The sequence below is a fragment of the Trachemys scripta genome, chromosome 1 (genome assembly GCF_013100865.1).
Source record: "Trachemys scripta elegans isolate TJP31775 chromosome 1, CAS_Tse_1.0, whole genome shotgun sequence".
Lineage (NCBI taxonomy): Eukaryota > Metazoa > Chordata > Testudines > Emydidae > Trachemys > Trachemys scripta.
The window spans coordinates 307,048,513-307,068,887 of NC_048298.1; the positions used below are offsets into that span (position 1 = coordinate 307,048,513).

The following is a 20,375-nucleotide window of genomic DNA, read 5'->3' on the forward strand; positions in this document are numbered from 1 at the left end:
GTCTTGTGTGGGTGTGCAGTACCCCTCTGCTGCTAGTGATAATGTTGATATCCTGGTCCCCCTGGTAGCTCAGCTGGAACAGCAAAATAACCAATGGAGTAGTGCAGCTGTGACTGGTGCTGAGATGTGCAACAGCTTGATCCCCATTTCAAACCATTTTTTGATATAGAAATGCTCTTTTAATTTTTTATTTAAGGGATGAGTTTCTCTACAGTGGAGACTGAAAGCTCAGTTACTCAATGTCACTGAGTTCTGTGGCTCCCTCCCTACACTGTGGTCTCCCCAGCTCCTTCCTTTGACTCTAATCTCCCTATATATCTCTGCTTCCCTTTTCTGCCTCGGATTCCCCCAGATGCTCTTGCTGCTGCCTCTGCTATTGCCTTTTGCAGGAGATGAGGGGTAAACTGCCAGGCCTCCGTCCAGCAAAGAATTTAAGTCAATGGGGCTATTTGTATGCTTTCAGTTATGCTCATGCTTAAGTGTTTTGCTGGATTGGGGTCCTAATGCGTGTACAGTGGCATGGCAGTTACAGAGCTGTGCTGGCTATCTGAAAATAAAGGCTGCCATCAATTAAACTGAAACTTAGTTTTCCTTGCCTTAGATTTTCATTCCGTCAGAGAGACGGTTGATATTTTACTCGCTTTGTCAGTAAAAGGGTCTGAGAAGCAAATATCTGGAATAAAGATGAACAAATGATACTGAGTCAGCATAATACTTCCACCTCACTCTGAGTAAATTAAAGCAATTGAACTCTCCCAGAACACTCTTTCAATTGGGACTACTATAATATTTTCTTGTCATCTGCCCCACATGTTGTTGTGACCGATGTTTGATTCAGGGCTTGACCAGAATGGGGATAGTTGGTGTGATCTATTTGGACTGATGGCACTAAGGGGTTGCTCCTTCACCCACTGATGTCAATAGCAGTATTAGCAGCAGAGAGTCCTGTGGCACCTTATAGACTAACAGACGTATAGGAGCATGAGCATCTGAAGAAGTGAGGTTTTTACCCACGAACGCGTATGCCCAAATAAATCTGTTAGTCTTTAAGGTGCCACCAGACTCCTTGTTGGTTTTTTTTAACAGGACTCTTTGCTGCTTTTACAGATCCAGACTAACATGGCTACCCCTTTAATACTTAATAACAGTATTGACACTGACTTCAAAGGTTGCAGGGTCCAACTGAAAGTGGCTCTATATCTGGGGAGTGTTCCAGGTGCCACATGGCTTTCAGCCAGCATGAAACCAGGAGTGGAGCCTTGAAAGGTAGAACAGGAGAGGGGCAAATGGAGGAGGATGGCAGGACCAGTTTTCAGGAGAAGAGGAGAGATGGGTTTTTAAGTGGTGAAGGGGCAAAAGAGATTTAGGCATGTGTGTGGTGGGGAGTGAGACTTGGTGGGGCAGGAGGAGGCAAAAGGAATAATGAAACCTGGGAAGCTGAAGTGGAAGGGGGAGAGAGAGATGGTGTGGTGGCAGGAAAGAAAAGCAGGGCTGGGTGGAGAGACAGCAGTGAGAAAAGTAAGGTCAGGTCTATACTATAATCTTATAGCCGTATAACTATGTCACTTTGGTATGAAAAATCCACACCCCTGAGCAACATTGTTATAACGACCTAAACCCCACCCCACCAACAGTGTACAAAGCTACTGCCTCTCATGGAGGTGGGTTAACTACACTGACAGGAGAAGCTCTTGGCGTAGTAGCATCTTTACTGAAGTGCTACAGTAGCGCAGCTGTACCGCTGCAGTGTTTTAAATGTAGACCTGCTCCAAGAAAAAGGGCATATGAAGGGGAATGGAGGAGATATGAGAGGTGGGAAACAACTGGTAGAGACAGGAGGAGGAGACGGAAAGAATAGACAGGAAAAGAGATGCAAGAAAGCAAACAAAACTGGGAATGCAAAGAACCTGGTGGAATCCAGAGAGGAGAAATGAACCTGTGTTCGTATGTACAGCGACAAACTTCTATGTGGCAGTTCTGTTTTTTTTAAATGACATATATTTAGCTGCATAGGCCAGGTCTACACTACCCCCCTAATTCGAACTAAGGTACGCAACTTCAGCTACGTGAATAACGTAGCTGAAGTTCGAAGTACCTTAGTTCGAATTAGTTCGAACTTACCTTGGTCCACACGCGGCAGGCAGGCTCCCCCGTCGACTCCGCGGTACTCCTCTCGGCGAGCTGGAGTACCGCAGTCGACGGCGAGCACTTCCGGGTTCGACTTATCGCGTCCAGACTAGACGCGATAAGTCGAACCCAGAAGTTCGATTTCCAGCTGTCGAACTAGCGGGTAAGTGTAGCCAAGGCCATAGAAGCATCTCTAATCTGTTTAACAAAATCAATTACAACACTCCAATATCTAAAGCTCAGTTAGAGCTGATCCAAAGCCTATTGTAATTGATGTGAGTCTTTCCATAGACTTTAAAGGGTGTTGGATCTGGCCCTTGTCAAGGAAAGATTCACAATACAAAGTTGAGTGCCTTACAGATATCATAAAAAGAAAAGATTACTCAGTGGTAAATTCACTATCAGAAGAGAAGTTGCAACACATGATCCCCAGGGTAAATCCTGACATTCAGTCTTGGTTAAAAATCATGCAGTATGATAAATAACAGGTGAAGTAAAGCTAAATAGTCAGAAATCTGACTAATTATCCCCTAAAGAATCTTCTGGGAATTCAGGATCTTTTCTTTGCTGCCATGAGGTATGAACCCAGAGAGACTTTCTTTTATATGGACATGCTCATGGAAAAATCTACTTTGCCCCTGTAAAATAACTTAGAGGGATAAAAGAATGTGGCTTGTTCCAAGGGCTCCATTTTGCAAGGTGCAAGGTCCTGGAAATTGCAGTCAGCATCTTGAAGGAGAAACTCTTCACGTCTCAAGATGGGGTTAGTTCAGTCTAGAAAGAACTTGATCTCTAGCCTGCAGATAATGGACAAGAAGTGTTTCTAAAAACTTGCATCTTTGACGTAATCCCACCAAATATTCTAGATTTACTGTATCCACCCATAAAGGGCAATTACATTTAATTGCAATAATAACACAGAAAAAAATCTTATCTTCAAAATTCAATGTCCTTGTTTCCCTGAGTTACCTAAAATCTTTGACTCTACTCATTCTCTATACGCTAGTTTACAACTCACAGTGCAGTTACCTTTAACAAATAGAGCAGAAAGGATTTTGGCACTGTCTGGAAATAAAGGTGTGACACAGAAGATTGCTGGTAAGAGACTGAGCCTTATTTCCTGGCCCATGCCATGTGACCCTGGGTCAAAGTTACAAAAGATTTTAGCCATTTTACAGGACAGTCAGTATCCACCAAGCCAGTAGCTCTTGTTTTATCTTCCTTTTTATTTATTTTTTTAAAAGCACATGTTTAATATCCACTTGACAGGAACACAGCCAACTAGTGAAATCCAAACTAGAAGAAATTGCTAAAGGAGAGATCTAGGTTATTGGACTAGAATCTCTGAATCTCATTGGCTCACTGATCACATGGTTGCTCCTTGTTCAGACATTCCTTCTGCCATGCCCTGTTCAGTCACAAGTTTATTTGCTACAGTGAACCTGTGTTTGCTGCTCCTGTTGTCCTTTCCTTGCCAGTGACTAGATGGTTATTTCTGTCAGTGCATGAGATTATCCACAGCATCCTGAACATCCTCAAGAAATGAAGCTGTAGTCCTCTTTGGTTTTGTCAAGTGCTTTCTGACCGTCCAGGGCGGCTGTGACCTGTAAACCTTGGTGCAGATGGTATAGCTGTTACGTTGGCATATTGCCACCCACTTTGTTTGAAATCTAGCATTTTCTCCTACTTGCAGTTGGAGTGACTGTCATTCTTTTGATAGTATTTCTTCTGTGTTGGTTTCCTGGTCAACCCAGGGCTGGCACAACCCATTAGGCGACCTAGGCGGTCGCCTAGGGCACTACAATTTGGGGGGCGGCGACATTTTGTCGGCGGGACCTTCCGCCGCCTCTGTGGGGGGTGGCATTTCGGGGCAGGACCTTCCGCCGCCTAGGGCAGCAGAAAAACTAGTGGCGCTCCTGGGTAAACCAGGACCTTTTAATATCTAAATCAGGGTTAACGATCTTTGTTGGATGTTGGCACTAAGGTTTTGTCCTAGTGCCCATGGATCTCTGAACCAGTGATTCTAATAAGGTGTTGTTACGTGTGATATATATAGCTAGAAGTTCTCTGCTATTTGTATGCACTTGAGCTGGTCAGAAATTGTTCAATGAAATCGATTTTCTGATGGAAAACGCTGTTTCATCAAAACCAGGGCCGGCTCTAGGATTTTTGCCGCCCAAAGCAAAAACCATTTTGGCCACCCCCGGTTCTTTAACCACCCCTGGCCCCGCCTCAACTCCGCCCCTTCCCCAAATCCCCAGCCCTGCCTCCTCCCCCCAGGCTCTCAAGCCTAGGAGGGAGGGAGGGGGAGCAGCGGCATGTGAAACAGCTGTTTCGCGCGCCGCGGCCGCTCGGGATCTCCCCCTCCCTCCCAGGTTTGAGAGCCTGGGAGGGAGGGGGAGACCCCGAGCCGCCTTGGCGCGCGAAACAGCAGCAGTGGAGGTGAGCTAGGGCGGCCGGGGCAAATTTTTAGGGGCGGCATTCTGGCGCCGGCCATGCCGCCCCTAAAAATGTGCCGCCCCAAGCACCAGCTTGTTTTGCTGGTGCCTAGAGCCGGCCCTGATCAAAACCACAATGTTTTGTGAAACCAGGTCAGATGCAACAACTTTGTCAGAGACAAATATTGCAGCCCAGCAGTTGGGGCACTGGCCTGGGAAATGGGAGGCCCAGGTTCAAGCAGAATTGAGCAGAGACTTGAATTTGGGTCTCCTGTGTTCTAGCCCAAGTGACCAGAGTGTCACTTGTATCAAAATAAAATTTTTTTTAGAAACTTTGAAATGTTTCACTGATAAGAATCGTCACTTTCAAGTCAGTCCTATGATTGACATTTCTACTGACCCATTCCACAGTATGTTTGGTGCTGTAAATGATACTAAACAAAAAGAAAGACTGACTTGGAGAGCTGACAGTCTAGAAACACTCAACACCATATTTTTTTAAAAAAAGCAAAACCAACATCAGAAAATTCTCTTGGTATAGAAATGTCAGAGCCAAGAGAAAACATTGGAGTGAGAACTTCAAAGGATGATGCCTGATGGGGGGATGGGGGGGAGGGGAAGACTAGTAAGCAAGCTTTGTGGAATGTTTTGTTCTGGTTCGTTTGTTTGTCTGCTTGTTTTTTCTGGGGTCTTCCTATTCTAGGAGGTATTAAGATAATGAAAATAATCTCTATAAAAACCAATAGCCCTGTACAGGCAGTCCTCACCCATTTCCTTCAAGGCTATGGAGAAAAATTTCTGGAGAAAATTGAATGTACACCAAATTCAAAACTTTCTCTCCAGCTCAATGAAAATTCATTTCAAGCTAGGTTTGGTGCTAGTCCTGCTCCCCCAGCATTTACAGATCAAAATGTTTCTAGGGTTCTTACTGACAAAACAGTATTCTTCAGTTTCTAATGTGTCTTTTTATCCTGTAAAAAATAAGTGAATTAAGTTAATTGCTAACCATGACTTCAAACGAAATTTCTGTAAATCAGTGAAGGAGAGGAATAGTAGACAAAATTCTATGTAAGGACAACTCCATTCTGGTTATTTATTTTTATTCCCCTCCCCCCCTCAGTTCCCATAATCTATTGCAATGCTTCTGTACGGAGACAAAAGGGCATAATCCATACAACACTATCTCGTTTATCTCAACCTCACCTATTGGAAGCTCATTGTTTGAAAAGTTCTTGATGTTAGTGTTTGTGATATGACACTTATCAGCTTAGTGATATTCGTTAATGGAGCTGGTTGGCTTTCCTGGTGGCTGGCTGACTCAGCAGGACATGAAGATGCTTCTGGCTAAAAAGCTCAATAGCACAGAATGGCAAAAAACCTTTCGCTCATAGTTGCAGAACTGGCTAGCCTCTCTGAGGATACTGGCCAACAGGCTTTGAAGTCCCTGCTCAGGGTCACAAACTTCAAATTCTTCTAAGCCAGCTCCCCTGATTATCTGAAACCCCAGTTACTTTGGATGTCCCCTGAGATCTCTGGTTGATTGAAGTTTATAGCATAATATCATACATTTATATGGTGCTTTGGAGGATCCTATGAGATAAAATTTGCCCGGAGCTTTATGTGCTGCACTTAAATGAAGGGAGGTTGGCAGCCAAGTGGATAGCACTTTGCACAGCAGGGGGAAAGTTGGGCGCAGGACACCAGGCTAAACCCCTAGAACATAAGAACGGCCATAGTGGGTCAAACCAAAAGTCCATCTAGCCCCAGTATCCTGTCTTCTGACAGATGCCAATACCAGGTGTCCCAGAGGAAATGAACAAAACAGGTAATCATCAAGTGATCCATCCCCTGTTGCCCATTCCCAGCTTCTTGCAAACAGAGGCTAGGGACGCCATCCCTGCCCATCCTGGCTAATAGCCATTGATGGACCTATCCTCCATGAATTTATCTAGTTCTTTTTTGAACCCTGTTATAGTCTTGGCCTTCACAACATCCTCTGGAAAAGAGTTCCACAGGTTGACTGTGTCTTGTGTGAAGAAATACTTTTTTTTTTGTTTTTGTTTTTTTAAACCTGCTGCCTATTAATTTCATTTGGTAACCCCTAGTTCATGTGTTATGAGAAGGAGTAAATATCACTTCCTTATTTACTTTCTCAACACCAGTCATGATTTTATAGACCTCTATAATATCCCCCCCTTAGTCATCTCTGTTCCAAGCTGAAAAGTCCCAGTCTTGCTAATCTCTTCTCATACGGAAGCTGTTCCATACCCCTAATTATTTTTGTTGCCCTTTTCTGAACCTTTTTCGATTCCAATATATCTTTTTTGAGATGGGGTGACCACATCTGCACGCAGTATTCAAGATGTGGGCATACCATGGATTTATATAGAGGCAATATGATATTTTCTGTCTTATTGTCTATCCCTTTCTTAATGATGCCCAACATTCTGTTAGCTTTTTTGACTGCCACTGTACATTGAGAGGATGTTTTCAGAGAATTATCCACAATGATTCCAAGATCTTTTTCTTGAGTGGTAACAGCTAATTTAGACCCCATCATTTTATATAGTTGGGATTATGTTTTCCAATGTGCATTACTTTGCATTTATCAACATTGAATTTCATCTGCCATTTTGTTGCCCAGTCACCAAGTTTTGAGAGATTCTTTTGTAACTCTTTGCAGTCTGCTGGGGACTTAACTATGTTGACTAGTTTTGTACCATTTGCAAATTTTGCCACCTCACTGCTTATCCCTTTTTCCAGATCATTTATGAATATGTTGAATAGGACTGGTCCCAGTGCAGACCTCTGGGGGACACCACTGTTTACCTCTCTCTATTCTGAAAACTGACCATTTATTCCTTCCCTTTGTTTCCTATCTTTTACCCTGTTACCAATCCATGAGAGGACCTTGCCTCTTATCCCATGACAGCTTACTTTTCTTAAGAGCCTTTGGTGAGGGACCTTGTCAAAGGCTTTCTGAAAAGCTAACTACACTATATCCACTGGATCCCCCTTGTCCACATGCTTGTTGACCCCCTCAAAGAATTCTAGTAGATTGGTGAGGCATGATTTCCCTTTGCAAAAATCATGTTAATTCTTCTCCAACAAAATATGTTCATCTATGTGTCTGACAATTTTGTTCTTTACTATAGTTTCAACCAGTTTGCCCAATACTGAAGTCAGGCTTACCGGCCTGTAATTGCCGGGATCACCTCTGGAGCCCTTTTTAAAAATTGGCTTCACATTAGCTATCCTCCAGTCATTTGGTACAGAAGCTGATTTAAATGATAGGTTACAGACTACGGTTAGTAGTTCTGCAATTTCACATTTGCGTTCCTTCAGAACTCTTGGGTGAATACCATCTGGTCCTGGTGACTTCTTACTGTTTAGTTTATAAATTTGTTCCTAAACCTCCTCTAATGACACTTCAACCTGGGACAGCCCATAAATATTCTGCCATTGTATGTCTTATATCACAAGTTTTATGGCATTGATTTCCTAATCCATGATTTAGAATCATTTGGTGTATTCATTTTGTCTTTTTAGGTCAAAGGATTCAAACGAGACAATGGACTGGGGAACATTGCAGGCCATTTTAGGAGGTGTAAACAAACACTCCACCAGTATCGGAAAGATCTGGCTCACCGTCATGTTCATTTTCCGTGTTATGATCCTTGTGGTGGCTGCAGAGGAAGTCTGGGGAGACGAACAAAATGATTTTGTCTGCAACACTCTGCAACCGGGATGCAAAAATGTTTGCTATGACCACTTCTTCCCCATCTCTCACATTAGACTGTGGGCCCTTCAGCTCATCTTTGTCTCGACTCCTGCACTTCTGGTGGCCATGCATGTTGCGTACAGAAGGCACGAGAAGAAAAAGCAGTTCAGAAAGGGAGGGCAAACCTGTGAATATAAAGACATTGAAGAAATAAAATCACAAAGATTTCATATTCAGGGTCCCTTGTGGTGGACCTACACCAGCAGCATATTCTTCAGAATGATCTTTGAAGCCCTCTTTATGTATGCGTTTTACTTCATGTACAATGGCTTCCGAATGCCACGCCTAGTGAAGTGCAATGCGTGGCCTTGTCCCAACACAGTGGACTGTTTTGTTTCTCGACCCACTGAAAAGACAGTGTTTACTATTTTCATGATCGCTGTGTCTGGTATTTGCATTTTGTTAAACGTGGCTGAATTCTGCTATCTGCTGATAAAAGTTTTCCTCAAAAAGTCTCAAAGAGCACCATCTCCAAGACATCACCCCAACCATGAGACTAAAGAGGAAACTAAACAAAATGAAATGAATGAACTAATATCTGATAGCTGTCACAACACAGTCTCAGGATTTCCAAGCAGCTAAGGTGATGCAAATGTGAGGAGTCACTCGGTGTGGAGTGAATATTCCTCTTACAAAGCTGCAAATGAAATCAGCTACATTAAACAATAAAGTGGGGTGAAGGTTTAATATGTAATGTCAGGTGGGAATTAAATACCTAGTTCAAAAGAGTCAAAGCAGCATAAAAATGTGAACAGTATACAAGGATTAAATAGGAAACTGTCTCCATAAGAATATCCTTAACAAGGCAACTATGACCAGCGGAAACTCACTAGTACCTCCGGGCTAGACTCACAGAAGGGACTTAGGAGTTAGGCAACACCTAGGGACCCTGGTGCCAGTGCAATTCACAGTGCATAGGGAGAGTTAGGTGACCAAGAAGAGGATTCTCAGAAGCCTGAATGCTGAGCAGGGAGCTGCCTAAGCTAGTCAGATGTGAAATGCAGAGGAAAAGGGCAGGGCTTTGGTGCCTAAGCACCTTTGGGGATTTGGACCCTACCTCCATTTGGGATTCTTGGCCCTGAACCCTCTCCTGGAGTTAGGTGCCTAAGCCAGGTCAGACCTTTTTCATCATGAGAGCAAGACAGAACCCATTATAGCCAATTGCCCAGCAGGGTTAAGGCACTCACCTGGGACATGGGAGACCTGTTTATTTTTAAATCCCTGCTCTGCCTGATGTCCCCTGAAAGGTGAGAGACCTGATCAGGTAAACATCCTCACCAGTGGGCTGTAGAATCAATCTCTCATGGGCCTACTGATTATTTATACAAAAGGGACCTGTTTCAAGAAGAGAGACTGAGGCCTGGTCTACACTAAAAAGTTATGTTGACCCAGCTATGTCGCTCAGGGGTATGAAAAATCCAAATAGTTAAGCTGACTTAATCCTGGTGTAGATAGCGCTAGGTCAACGGAAGAATACTATCGCCTGTCAAAGAGGTGAATTAACTACAGTGACGGGAGATCCCCTCCTATTGCATTAGTGTCTACACTGACAGCGCTACGGAAGGTGGCCATTTGTTGTACTTTGAAGATGAAAAGTGTTCTATGAAACTGAAGTGTTAACAATAATAGTAATCTTGTTGGGAGAAGTGAATATCTTGTAGACGGCGACTCATCCCCAAATACCCAATAGCCTGGTGGCTAGGGCATTCTTACTGGACATGGGAGAGCTGGGTTTCAGTCCCTGCTCCACATCACTACTCCACACTGATTTAAAACAGGTCTCTGACATTCCAGGTGAGTGCCCTAACCACTGGTCTATTGGGTATTTGGAGGGGTGCACACTTGCCAGTCAGGCCCCAGAATTCCTGACTGACTCTTGTGCAGGTTAGACATGTTCTGGGCGTGCTTACCAAATTGGTCTCTGGAGAGATGGGCAGGGAAACACCTAGTTTGAAAATTCTGCTATGCCTTAGGTGTAAGGTAGGGCTCCAAGCAGCTCATTAGCTATGAGGTGGAGTCAGGTGAATATCTAGGCACCTTCAGGGTTAAGCAGTAGCTGAATGGTGCTTTTGTGATTGGTCAAAAGCACCTGTGTCCCTTTGTGAAGCTAGCCCTTTATGCATATTTGAGTCCTGAAAACTATACATTTAAGAGCAATAAGAACAAACTTTTTTTCCAGGCAAGATATTCTAGTATTACAAGATGTTTTTACTTACCTTAGTTATGCATTCACAAGTATTTTTGTAAGGTCTGAAATTCCATGTTATTTAGAGTGTGATAGTGTATGATTGAGTAGTATGGTTTTTTTTTTGTTTTTGTTTTTGTTTTTACCAGAAAAGCAGATGTAACCTCCAATACCATTTTAATAAAGAATATCAACTTTAAACATTTAGCAGACCTTCTGTAAATAATTCCATTAACATTTTACATTGCATACTGCCAATGTTATAAAATCATAACTATTATGAAAATAACCTTTATCTTCTGTTTGTTTCTCAAATGAATTCTTTCTTGTACTGTAGATAGTCATGGAACCATTTTGGTTTTTTAAATTGTAGACTGAAAATGACAAAATGGTATGAAAGTAGGAGCTATCTGGATGGAATTAGCATGAAGAAAAGTCTCAGCTAGTATAAAGAAAAAATCTTAACGAGGTCTTCTGAATAAAAAACAAACACTGTAACCTTGTGCAATGGAGTGAAAGTTTATATGTGAGTGTTTTGCCGATGACCTATAGCACTTGGTGAACCTTGATTTTTACACGCTGAGTTATTTCACTTTCCCTGCTTTCAAATACTTCAGTTAAACTTAAAAACAATACAAACCCTACAGCCAAATTCTGTCTGTCTGGTGGAAATTCCTCTGTGCATACACCAACATGTTAAACAAAAAAGCTCCGTTGGCTGGGAATGGCGAACCGCGGCCACTGGGACAGGGCCGGCTCCAGGCACCAGCTTACCAAGCAGGTGCTTGGGGCGGCCACTTCGGAGAGGGGCGGCACGCTCAGCTGTTCCGTGGCAATTTGGCGGAGGGTCCCTCACTCCTGCTCTGAGCGAAGGACCTCCTGCCGAATTGCCGCCGCAGATCGCGATCGCGGCTTTATTTTGTTTGTTTGGCTGCTTGGGGCGGCCAAAACCCTGGAGCCGACCCTGCACTGGGAGCTGCAGGCAGCCGTGCCTGCAGACAGTCAATGTAAACAAACTGTCTCACGGCCTGCCAGTGGATTATCCTGACGGGCCGCGAGCTATTTCCTGGTTAGGGGTTATACAAGCAAAAAACACATGGCCCATACCCATTTCCATTCTAGCTTCACCAGAGAATACCCCTTTCCAGCCCCTGTCACAGAGAGCTGGCAGAATGCTTCTACCTGGGTTAGAGGGGAGCTAGGATTATAGCAGCATATTTCTAGCCTGTTAACCCCCAGGTATGTACATGCCATATGGTGGAGCACCTCGCCAGAGTCTAGCTATAATGGTGATCACCATGCACTTCGGAGAGCAGGGCAGTGCTCAGGGTGAGGGCAGGCAAAGCAGAGGACACATTGCATTGGTGTCTTTTGTTGTTTGTTCTCCTTTTCTGTCTCCACCCAGAGGGTGTAAATTTCCTCCTACCAGTATAAACATGTAAACCCATTGACCTCACTAGTTACTGCTCTCTTACACTAGCATAAATGATTATACTGTTGGCTCCCATGGGTTTATTATGGTGATCCTCCTTAAGATGACCGAAGGGGGTCATTAAGGAAAGCAATTTAAAGTGTGTTTTGTGGGGGACTTTTTTTTCTTGTCTTTAAATGACTAGGAACAGAGGGTGCTCCCAGTGAATGATCCTGATCTTAGATCCCTAACTCACATCCTCTATTCTACTGGGAGAATCAACTGATAGTTGTTGATATTGCAGAACTCTGGTAGAAGAAAACTGCTGTTAATTTCTAAGCTTGTCTGCAGGCAACTGGGGTAAAAGCAACACGGTAAATTACGGAGGCCTGAATTGCTCCCTCGACCCACTGAAAACACCTACACAAGGAGGATCTGCTTGTGGATGTCTTTCTGGAATTATTCCTAATCTCTTTAGCTGTGGTTCATTAACCCACTAGTACACTGTGCGTAGGCTGAAGGGCATAGGGAACAATGTTGCGACAGTGCATGAATATCCCTGCCTTAGTAGGAATGATAAGACCATACCCTATTAAGCAGAGAAATATTTCTCCTATGGATGAAAGAACATAGCCCCAGATCACTGAGAGAGTTCAGACAGCACCATGTACAACAAGCTTGGATGGGGATGCTTTTGCAGCAGAGTGATATTTATTCCTCAGTGCAATCCTTTCTATGGGCTTTCATCTATGAATCACATACCACTAAGGTCAGTTAGACACTATCAGAAATAATCATTAACCATCTTCATTAATCTACTTGAAATAACCTTAATTTAAGCCTCTCTCCAGAATGAGTCAAAGTCTCTTCCTTACATTATGCTTTCCTTAAACAGGACATAGTTAGTTCATATTTGCATCAAAGTGCAAACCAAGGTGCAAAAATTGGATGTGGCAATAACTCTGCAGGTGGGTTTGGGGTTTTTGTTTTTTTGCTCACTCAGCTTCTAATATTTATAAATGGCAGTTTTATTCTAGCTTTCCAGCAGAATTCAGTGCAGCTTTACATCCTGTGCTGCTGTTCTTGCTGTGTCATTATTTTAAGCTTAGGTAAGTGGACACGAGAATGAGCAGTATGTCAGAATGACCTAAAACTGCAACAGGTGACAGAAATAGAAGTGGAGTCCCTATATAAGCCGTGTTCTATTCAGGCTCGTACCCCACACACGTTACTGTGGTATCCAAGTCCAGAAGCTAATGTACTTATAACCAGCTCCTGTCTAGTCTGTATTCAGGCTTTTTATAAATAAAGAGGCAAATTCTCTTTTAAGTTACAAAATTCATTGACTTTAACAGAGTTGTTCAGTTGTCACTGAGAAGAGAATTTGGCTCTGACGTTGTGAATGATGTAATGATTGAACTGCACATCACAGACCCGTAAATATATGAAACCGGTTCACATCCCCTGACTCCTGTTAATTACACAGAAACAAATCTTATCTAAATTGACCCTCATCCATTATATTAAGCTTCACTCAGACCTACACAGAAATTGGAATTTCATCCGAAACCTGTCTGGTTTCCTGCCAGCATGCTCACTCAGCAGCCAGCCTGGTGGGGAGCTAACAGCTTAGCAGCTCTGGCTCCCAAATCTATCTTAGGTACTCATATGGCCCCTAGCATTGTAATATCTGAGCCCCTCAGAATCTTTAATGGATTTATCCTCACAATACTCCTGTGAGATAGAGAAGTACTATTAGCAGCTCCATTTTACAGATGGGAACTGAGTCAAAATGCTATGCCAAGATCACAGGAAGTCTAGCAAAGCAGGGAATTGAACCCAGCTCTCCCATGTATTGCCTAGGGTATTGCCCTGCTTATGGACCCACCTTCCTCTGCATCTTGGTTGGTAGGCTAATAGGGAAGTGGGTTTTGCTGGCTCCCAAGCTCCCTGCCTTGCATCGCCTGGACTTCCAGGGCCCACAACTTCAGGGCAGACTGCCCATGTCAGGATCCTTTTTCTTTCAGAAAGAATTTTGAAGTTTTTGGTTTTCATTCCAAATCAGAATGAAACCAGATTTCAAAATATCAAACTCCTCCACAAAAGGGAATGACCTTTCTCCTCCTAGCTGTACAGCTAGGATAAATCCTATAGCTCTTGTCTCACTTCCAGTTGATGACTAATGCCAGAAAAAAAATCAAACAGTGTCAACTGGAGATGGGCAGAACAACATTTGGATAATTTCTCTTTATACCTATGGAAGTGTATGTCAAAGGGAAACATATACGTAAGATCCCACTCCAACTGAACAGTTTAGATGTCTGGCAACCTAGTTTGAAAATCTGTCCCACTAAGTTTATTCCTGTCCCTAGTAGCACATGCCATGTCTGGAGTAATTCTTATATGGCATTTATTCCTCTCTTTTGCACTTGCCATGATCTTGATTTCAGACACAGACAAAATGACTGAATTTGAAACGGGCATGTTAAGGTAAAAAACATCCATTTGGCCATTCCATGCCCTCTTTCCCCCCCAGATTTGCTAAGGCAAACACAGATGTGATGGGCAGTCATAGCTTAGGGCTTGTCTACACTTACCGGAGGATCAACGCTGTGGCGATCGATGCATCTAGTGAAGACCCACTAAATCGACCACCGATCGCTCTCCCGTCGACTCCTGAACTCCACCTGATTGAGAAGAGTAAGAGGAGTCGACGGGCGAGCAACTCCCATCGACGTCACATAGTGTGGACTCCACAGTAAGTAGATCTAAGCTACATCGATATGAGTTACACTATTCATGTCACTCAAATTGTGTAGTTTAGATCGCCTTTTCCCTTTAGTGTAGACAAGGCCTTAGGTCAGCCATCCCCATAACTTTAGAAGTTGAAGTCTTCTTGGAAGCCTGAAAAGACTATGATGGTCTCAGTCTACTTTCCAGCAGATGAGTATCCACATCACAAACACTCCTATGGTGATTGTCACTGCTGATGTCTGTCTATCAGCAGAGACCCCCAAGGAAGGCATTGGCATGGAAACTCAACTACCCATTCACCTCCTAGAAATAGAATCATAGAATCATAGAATATCAGAGTTGGAAGGGACCTCAAGAGGTCATCTAGTCCAACCCCCTGCTCAAAGCAGGACCAATTCCCAGCTAAATCATCCCAGCCAGGGCTTTGTCAAGCCGGGCCTTAAAAACCTCCAAGGAAGGAGACTCCACCACCTCCCTAGGTAACGCATTCCAGTGTTTCACCACCCTCCTAGTGAAATAGTTTTTCCTGATATCCAACCTGGACCTCCCCCACTGCAACTTGAGACCATTGCTCCTTGTTCTGTCATCTGCCACCACTGAGAACAGCCGAGCTCCATCCTCTTTGGAACCCCCCTTCAGGTAGTTGAAGGCTGCTATCAAATCCCCCCTCATTCTTCTCTTCTGGAGACTAAACAATCCCAGTTCTCTCAGCCTTTCCTCATAAGTCATGTGCTCCAGACCCCTAATCATTTTTGTTGCCCTCCGCTGGACTCTTTCCAATTTTTCCACATCCTTCTTGTAGTGTGGGGCCCAAAACTGGACACAGTATTCCAGATGAGGCCTCACCAATGTCGAATAAAGGGGAACGATCACGTTCCTCGATCTGCTGGCAATGCCCCTACTTATACAGCCCAAAATGCCGTTAGCCTTCTTGGCAACAAGAAATGATTCCTCCAGGCCAGGCATGAGGCACATTGATGGGCCTCTGTGGGGAAACTTGGGTTGCTGCTGCCCCTTCTCAAAGTCTCCTGTTGAGAATAAAGAGCTGCATCTCCAGGGCTTCCAACCAAGAAATTTACACAAGCACTAAATTCACACTACACTACATAGGCTGCCAGCAGCACTCAGGATCATTCCAGCAGCCATGGATTGTAGGGCCTCACTAGCCATGCTTACCCCACAGTCAAGGGGAAAGAGGGCCTGAGCAGGACCCAGTGCAGGGATTGTCCTATGTTGGGGAAATCCTCAGTAGGCTGGATCCATGGGTTCTCCCCCCCACTCCCTACCACCCCTTTGTATCTTCACCCTGGAGCACAAGGGCCACAGGAGGCTGAAGCAGCTGGCCCATTGGATCTGGTCCATGCAGCACCTGGACATTCATTGAAAAGTGTTCCATTGTGTTCATCATCATCATCATCCTGCTGGGAGAAGTTAACACCTTGTAGTCCGGCTCTTACTGCACTCAAGCACGCTCTTTCATGGCTGACAGGCAGTCCTAGCAAGGGGTCCAACTGTTTCCAGGAAAGACCGCCCAGCTGCACATGCTGAAGTGGGTTTTGGTCATTATTAACGTAAGAGACCTTCCATGATTTCAAGCAGCATCTCAATGCCCATTTCCTGACCCATCATATGTCAGGGGTGACCACCCGCTCCTCTGGGGTCACCTCCCTTCCCCAACTTACGGCGGCCCATGGAAGAACGATAGTCTGAGGTGGCACCAACTATGTGGGGAGAGGGAACGCAGAGACACTCACAAGCAGCCAACTCAACAGGGGCTGTTAGACAGTGCTGAAGGTGTTAGGCAGTTTGCCTCTATTTTCACTCTGGACAGTCTCTCCCCTATCCTGTTTGGCTGTGCCCTCCAAATTCCCCCTCCCCCTCAGTCTCACTCCACCAGCCCTGCATGCTCTCGGCCCTTTTTTCCACCCCCCCCCCCGCTCCCTTCTTTGTATTTTTTTTTTCATTTAGCTCAGGGGTCTCAAACTCAATTTACCTTAGGGCCAGTGCCAGTCCTCAAATTCTCCCAGTGGGCCAATAATGTCAGTGAAAATGGTGTTCAGAAAAGAAAATGTTTATATTGCATTTTTTATTTCGAATTTCTTAGAAATAAGAAAACTGTCATACAACTTTATACAATTCTTTGTCTGCCAGAGAGTTTTTAGTGTTTGCCAGACATCTGGCAATGCTTCAGTTCTGTCAGTTTGTTGATGTTTGGCCTCAGTGACTGAGCAGTTGAAACCTTCACGATTGCAGCAAGGTGTGCATCAGATAGTTGTGTTCGATATTTTGACTCGTTCACATTCATTGTGGAAAAAAGTGATGCTGCCTCCATGGCTGACTCTGCCCGACAACTAATGATGCTGTATCTCTGTCCCTCTCCCCCCAGCCGATGGGAGCTGCGGGTGGGGTAGGCGGTGCCTGCAGACAACCTTGCCGGCAGCATGTCTGCATGCATCTCTCCTACACGGGCTGCAGTGGTGAGGTTCTTGGGCCGCAGGTGGCCCGCGGGCCGGGACTTTGAGACCACTGATTTAGCTAATCCCCAAGCACCAAAACCCCTTACAAAGCATTAAATAAAACTGGTGGCATTAGCATGTTTTCAGACCTTCACACTGCTAATGTGCTATACTCCCTCCCTCCGCCCAATGTCTGTCTGGTCTAGAGTGTAAAATCTTCCAGGTATGGACTGTCTACTCCTCAGTGTCTGTACAGTACTAGTATGTGGTGGAGGAGGCGGGGGAGGGGGATAGGCAATCGTAGCTGATCCTTAAGCATTACCATGATAAACAATGAGTAATAATAAATCATCTGCTACAGGACTAAACTACTGCCCCTGATTGCCTAAAACAGTTTTCTGGATTAGTTTCCTGTTTCTAAATTATGCTGTCACCTGAGTTACTCCCTGGCGGAAAAGACCGGGTGTGGTGGCTACTTTCTGTCACTCTACTTCTGAGAGGAATCAGGTGTGCTTCACCAAGTAATCCAGTGTCAAGTCTCTGTACTGCCCTCTGCTGTAAACGCGGGTCTCTGCAAGTCATGTTATTGTTCTAATAGCATCATCCGATTTCATATATCCGACAATAGAGTCCCATTATTTGGCACCTATGGGTTATAACTGCTCTTCCCTTTAAATGCCAGCAGTTGTACTAAATTAGCTGATTCGTGGCAAAAGTAACAACTGATGACGCAAATCGATAATGGTTACCTTGCCTTTCATCTTTGTCATCTGATGCCTGCTGGACTTTCCTTACTGGCTGTGGAATCCATGGAACTCTTCTCCCACTAGTGGTTTGTCTTCACTGGTGAGTTATCACGTTATAGCTCGAGTGTTCCAGCAACTTGACACCCTCCACACACAGCAACTCAACGCCTGTCTCTCAGCTGGTGATAGCATGAGTTGGGCAGCACAACCGGGAGGGTATAGAACATGTTGAGTGAGCTCAGCTGCTAACACCATCTCTCTGTAGTGTGCATACAGGCTAGGGCGGCAAGAGAACAATCAAGGACTGCTAGTCTGTCAAAGTCTTCCCGCAATTCTGCCAGGGACCTCTCACCCAATGGTGTTTTCTTGCCACCTACCTATTCCCTGCTTCTGAATCAGAACTCCCCTATCACTGCATATATGCCTATTCAGCAGTCGTTCCCCATGTTTGCATGTAGCTTTCAGTACCAGCAACTGCAATTGCACTCATTTTTACAAAGCTCCATAGTTGTGTGTGGTCAGGGTTGAGTCACTGGGACACAAGCTACAGCATGTGGTAACTCACAAGGAAAGACAGACCCACAGATATCCTCTGAATGGGAGAATGAGAGCCTGTGGCTGCAGATTAGCCCATGTTTGACTTAGCTTCTGCCTCCAAGCATTTTTCTGATGACATGTTAAGCATAGAAAACTTCTCCAAGGCACAGCACTCGTGTTTTTGCCCTGAAAATCCCCTTTCTGGTGAAAATATAAGATGATACAAACAGATCACTCAGGTTGAAATTACAGTAATTAGCAGCTGTATTCTACTTCTGCAGTGGAGGCTGGATTTGAGCGAACGCACACTTTTATATAAAATTAGTTCATTCAGGGATTGGCTGGTAGTGGGATAATAATGACAGAAATATATTTTTTTTTCAGAGTTTAAAATCAGAAGGGACCATTAATCTTCTAATCTGACCTCCTATATTTCATTAGGCCATTAACTTTCACGCAGTTAGTCCACTGTTTAGACCAGTATTTAGGAGGAGGGAAACCACCAACTGTTCAAAAAGTGCTGATGACAGCTCAGCCAAGGCCAGAGGCAGAGACCATATCCACTCCAGAAGCTATCTGTCCAAGCATCTTGGGCAGCTGACATCTAGTGTAGGGCCACCTGTGTAGCAGCCTCTCACCTGTTTGAGGCAATGCTTATCAAGTCTCCACAGGCAGCCCTACATTTTACTCCACATATCAGGAAGTCACCAGACAAACCCTGAAAAGTCGCTAGATGTAGCAGTTTAAGCACTGAGAAGGAGTAAAAAATGTCACCGAACAAAATTTCCAGAGAATTAAACAGAGAATTATATATACACACACACACACAGAGGGCTTGTCTACACTGAGACGTTGTCGACAAAACTTTTGTCTTTCATGGATACTTAAAAAAAGCCCCCCCATGAAAAACAAAAGTTTTGTGCTGCGTAGTGTAGACAAGTGCGTGCGCGCACACACACACACACACACAGGTGAGTATAATCACAAAATCATTCAAAAGCAGCTCAACAGTCTTATTAAAATCCATTCCATGTTCTTCTTATTCTGTTGCACACCCGAAGCAACTACAACTGTACACTGTCATCATCAGGAGGGCGCCCTCTGCTCATTGGGAAGGAAACTGCAGCCCTCTGCTCATTGGGAAGGGCGCTCTGTACACTGCAGCCCAGGTTGGCTGGGGTTGGTTAATTTCAGCTGAGCCTCCCTTTCTTGGCAATCTGGATTTGAGCCAACAGGTGAGTGAAAGGGAGAGCCCAGAACCAGGGGGACAGAGCAAGTGCCACTCAGACTGGGTTTCTTCAAATATAAAAACCTAACTCCTTGGCTAGCATGAGCACTGGAGACAGGCGTGGAAAGGGATAGAGAACTGCATAGGGTGGACTTAGGGCACCAGTCAGCAGGGCCGCCAAGAGCGGGTTCGGGCCCCGGTGAAAAAAAATTTTCGGGCCACCCAGCAAGGGCGGACCAGCTAAACAGGGCCGACGAGAGAGGGGGGGAACTGGGAAAGCCGGGCCCCGGGCCCCAGGCCCCCTTCCGGACCGCTTGGCCCCGGTAATTTGTACCGGCTTCCCCCTCGTCGGCCTTGCCAGTCAGCCTTCTGCTCTCTATGTGCCAAGTCAGGTGCATAGACAACACTGCCACTCCCTTAGTCTTGCCACCCTAGGCAGATGCACAGCCTGGTTGTAATGCAGAGCTGGATCTGCCTGTTATATGCCCAGAATTTCCACTTCTATCTCCAACAAACAACTGAGGTATTTTAAAATAATGTTAAAATTTTCCAGCTGCGCTAAAATTTTGGGTCCTGATCCAAAGTCCATTGAAATCATTTGGAAGACTTTCATTGAGTTTGACTTCAGTGGGTTTGGACCTTCAGGCCCTCAAGAAGGGGTGTCACCCTTTCCTGACACCATATTACATAATGTGTAGTACTTTGCATCATC

General features: G+C 44.6%; 1 protein-coding gene across 3 annotated transcripts in view; it reads left to right on the forward strand.

Moving 5' to 3' along the window:
• Positions 1-11,078, forward strand: part of LOC117871126 (gap junction beta-6 protein) — an 80,254-nt gene extending 69,176 nt beyond the window's left edge. For all 3 annotated transcript variants that reach the window (XM_034758784.1, XM_034758782.1, XM_034758783.1), the window contains one exon: positions 8,115-11,078. In XM_034758784.1, the coding sequence (XP_034614675.1) occupies positions 8,137-8,928 (792 nt within the window). In that variant the 5' untranslated portion in view covers positions 8,115-8,136 and the 3' untranslated portion in view covers positions 8,929-11,078. The remainder of the gene's footprint in view (positions 1-8,114) is intronic.
• The last annotated feature ends 9,297 nt before the right edge of the window (positions 11,079-20,375 follow it).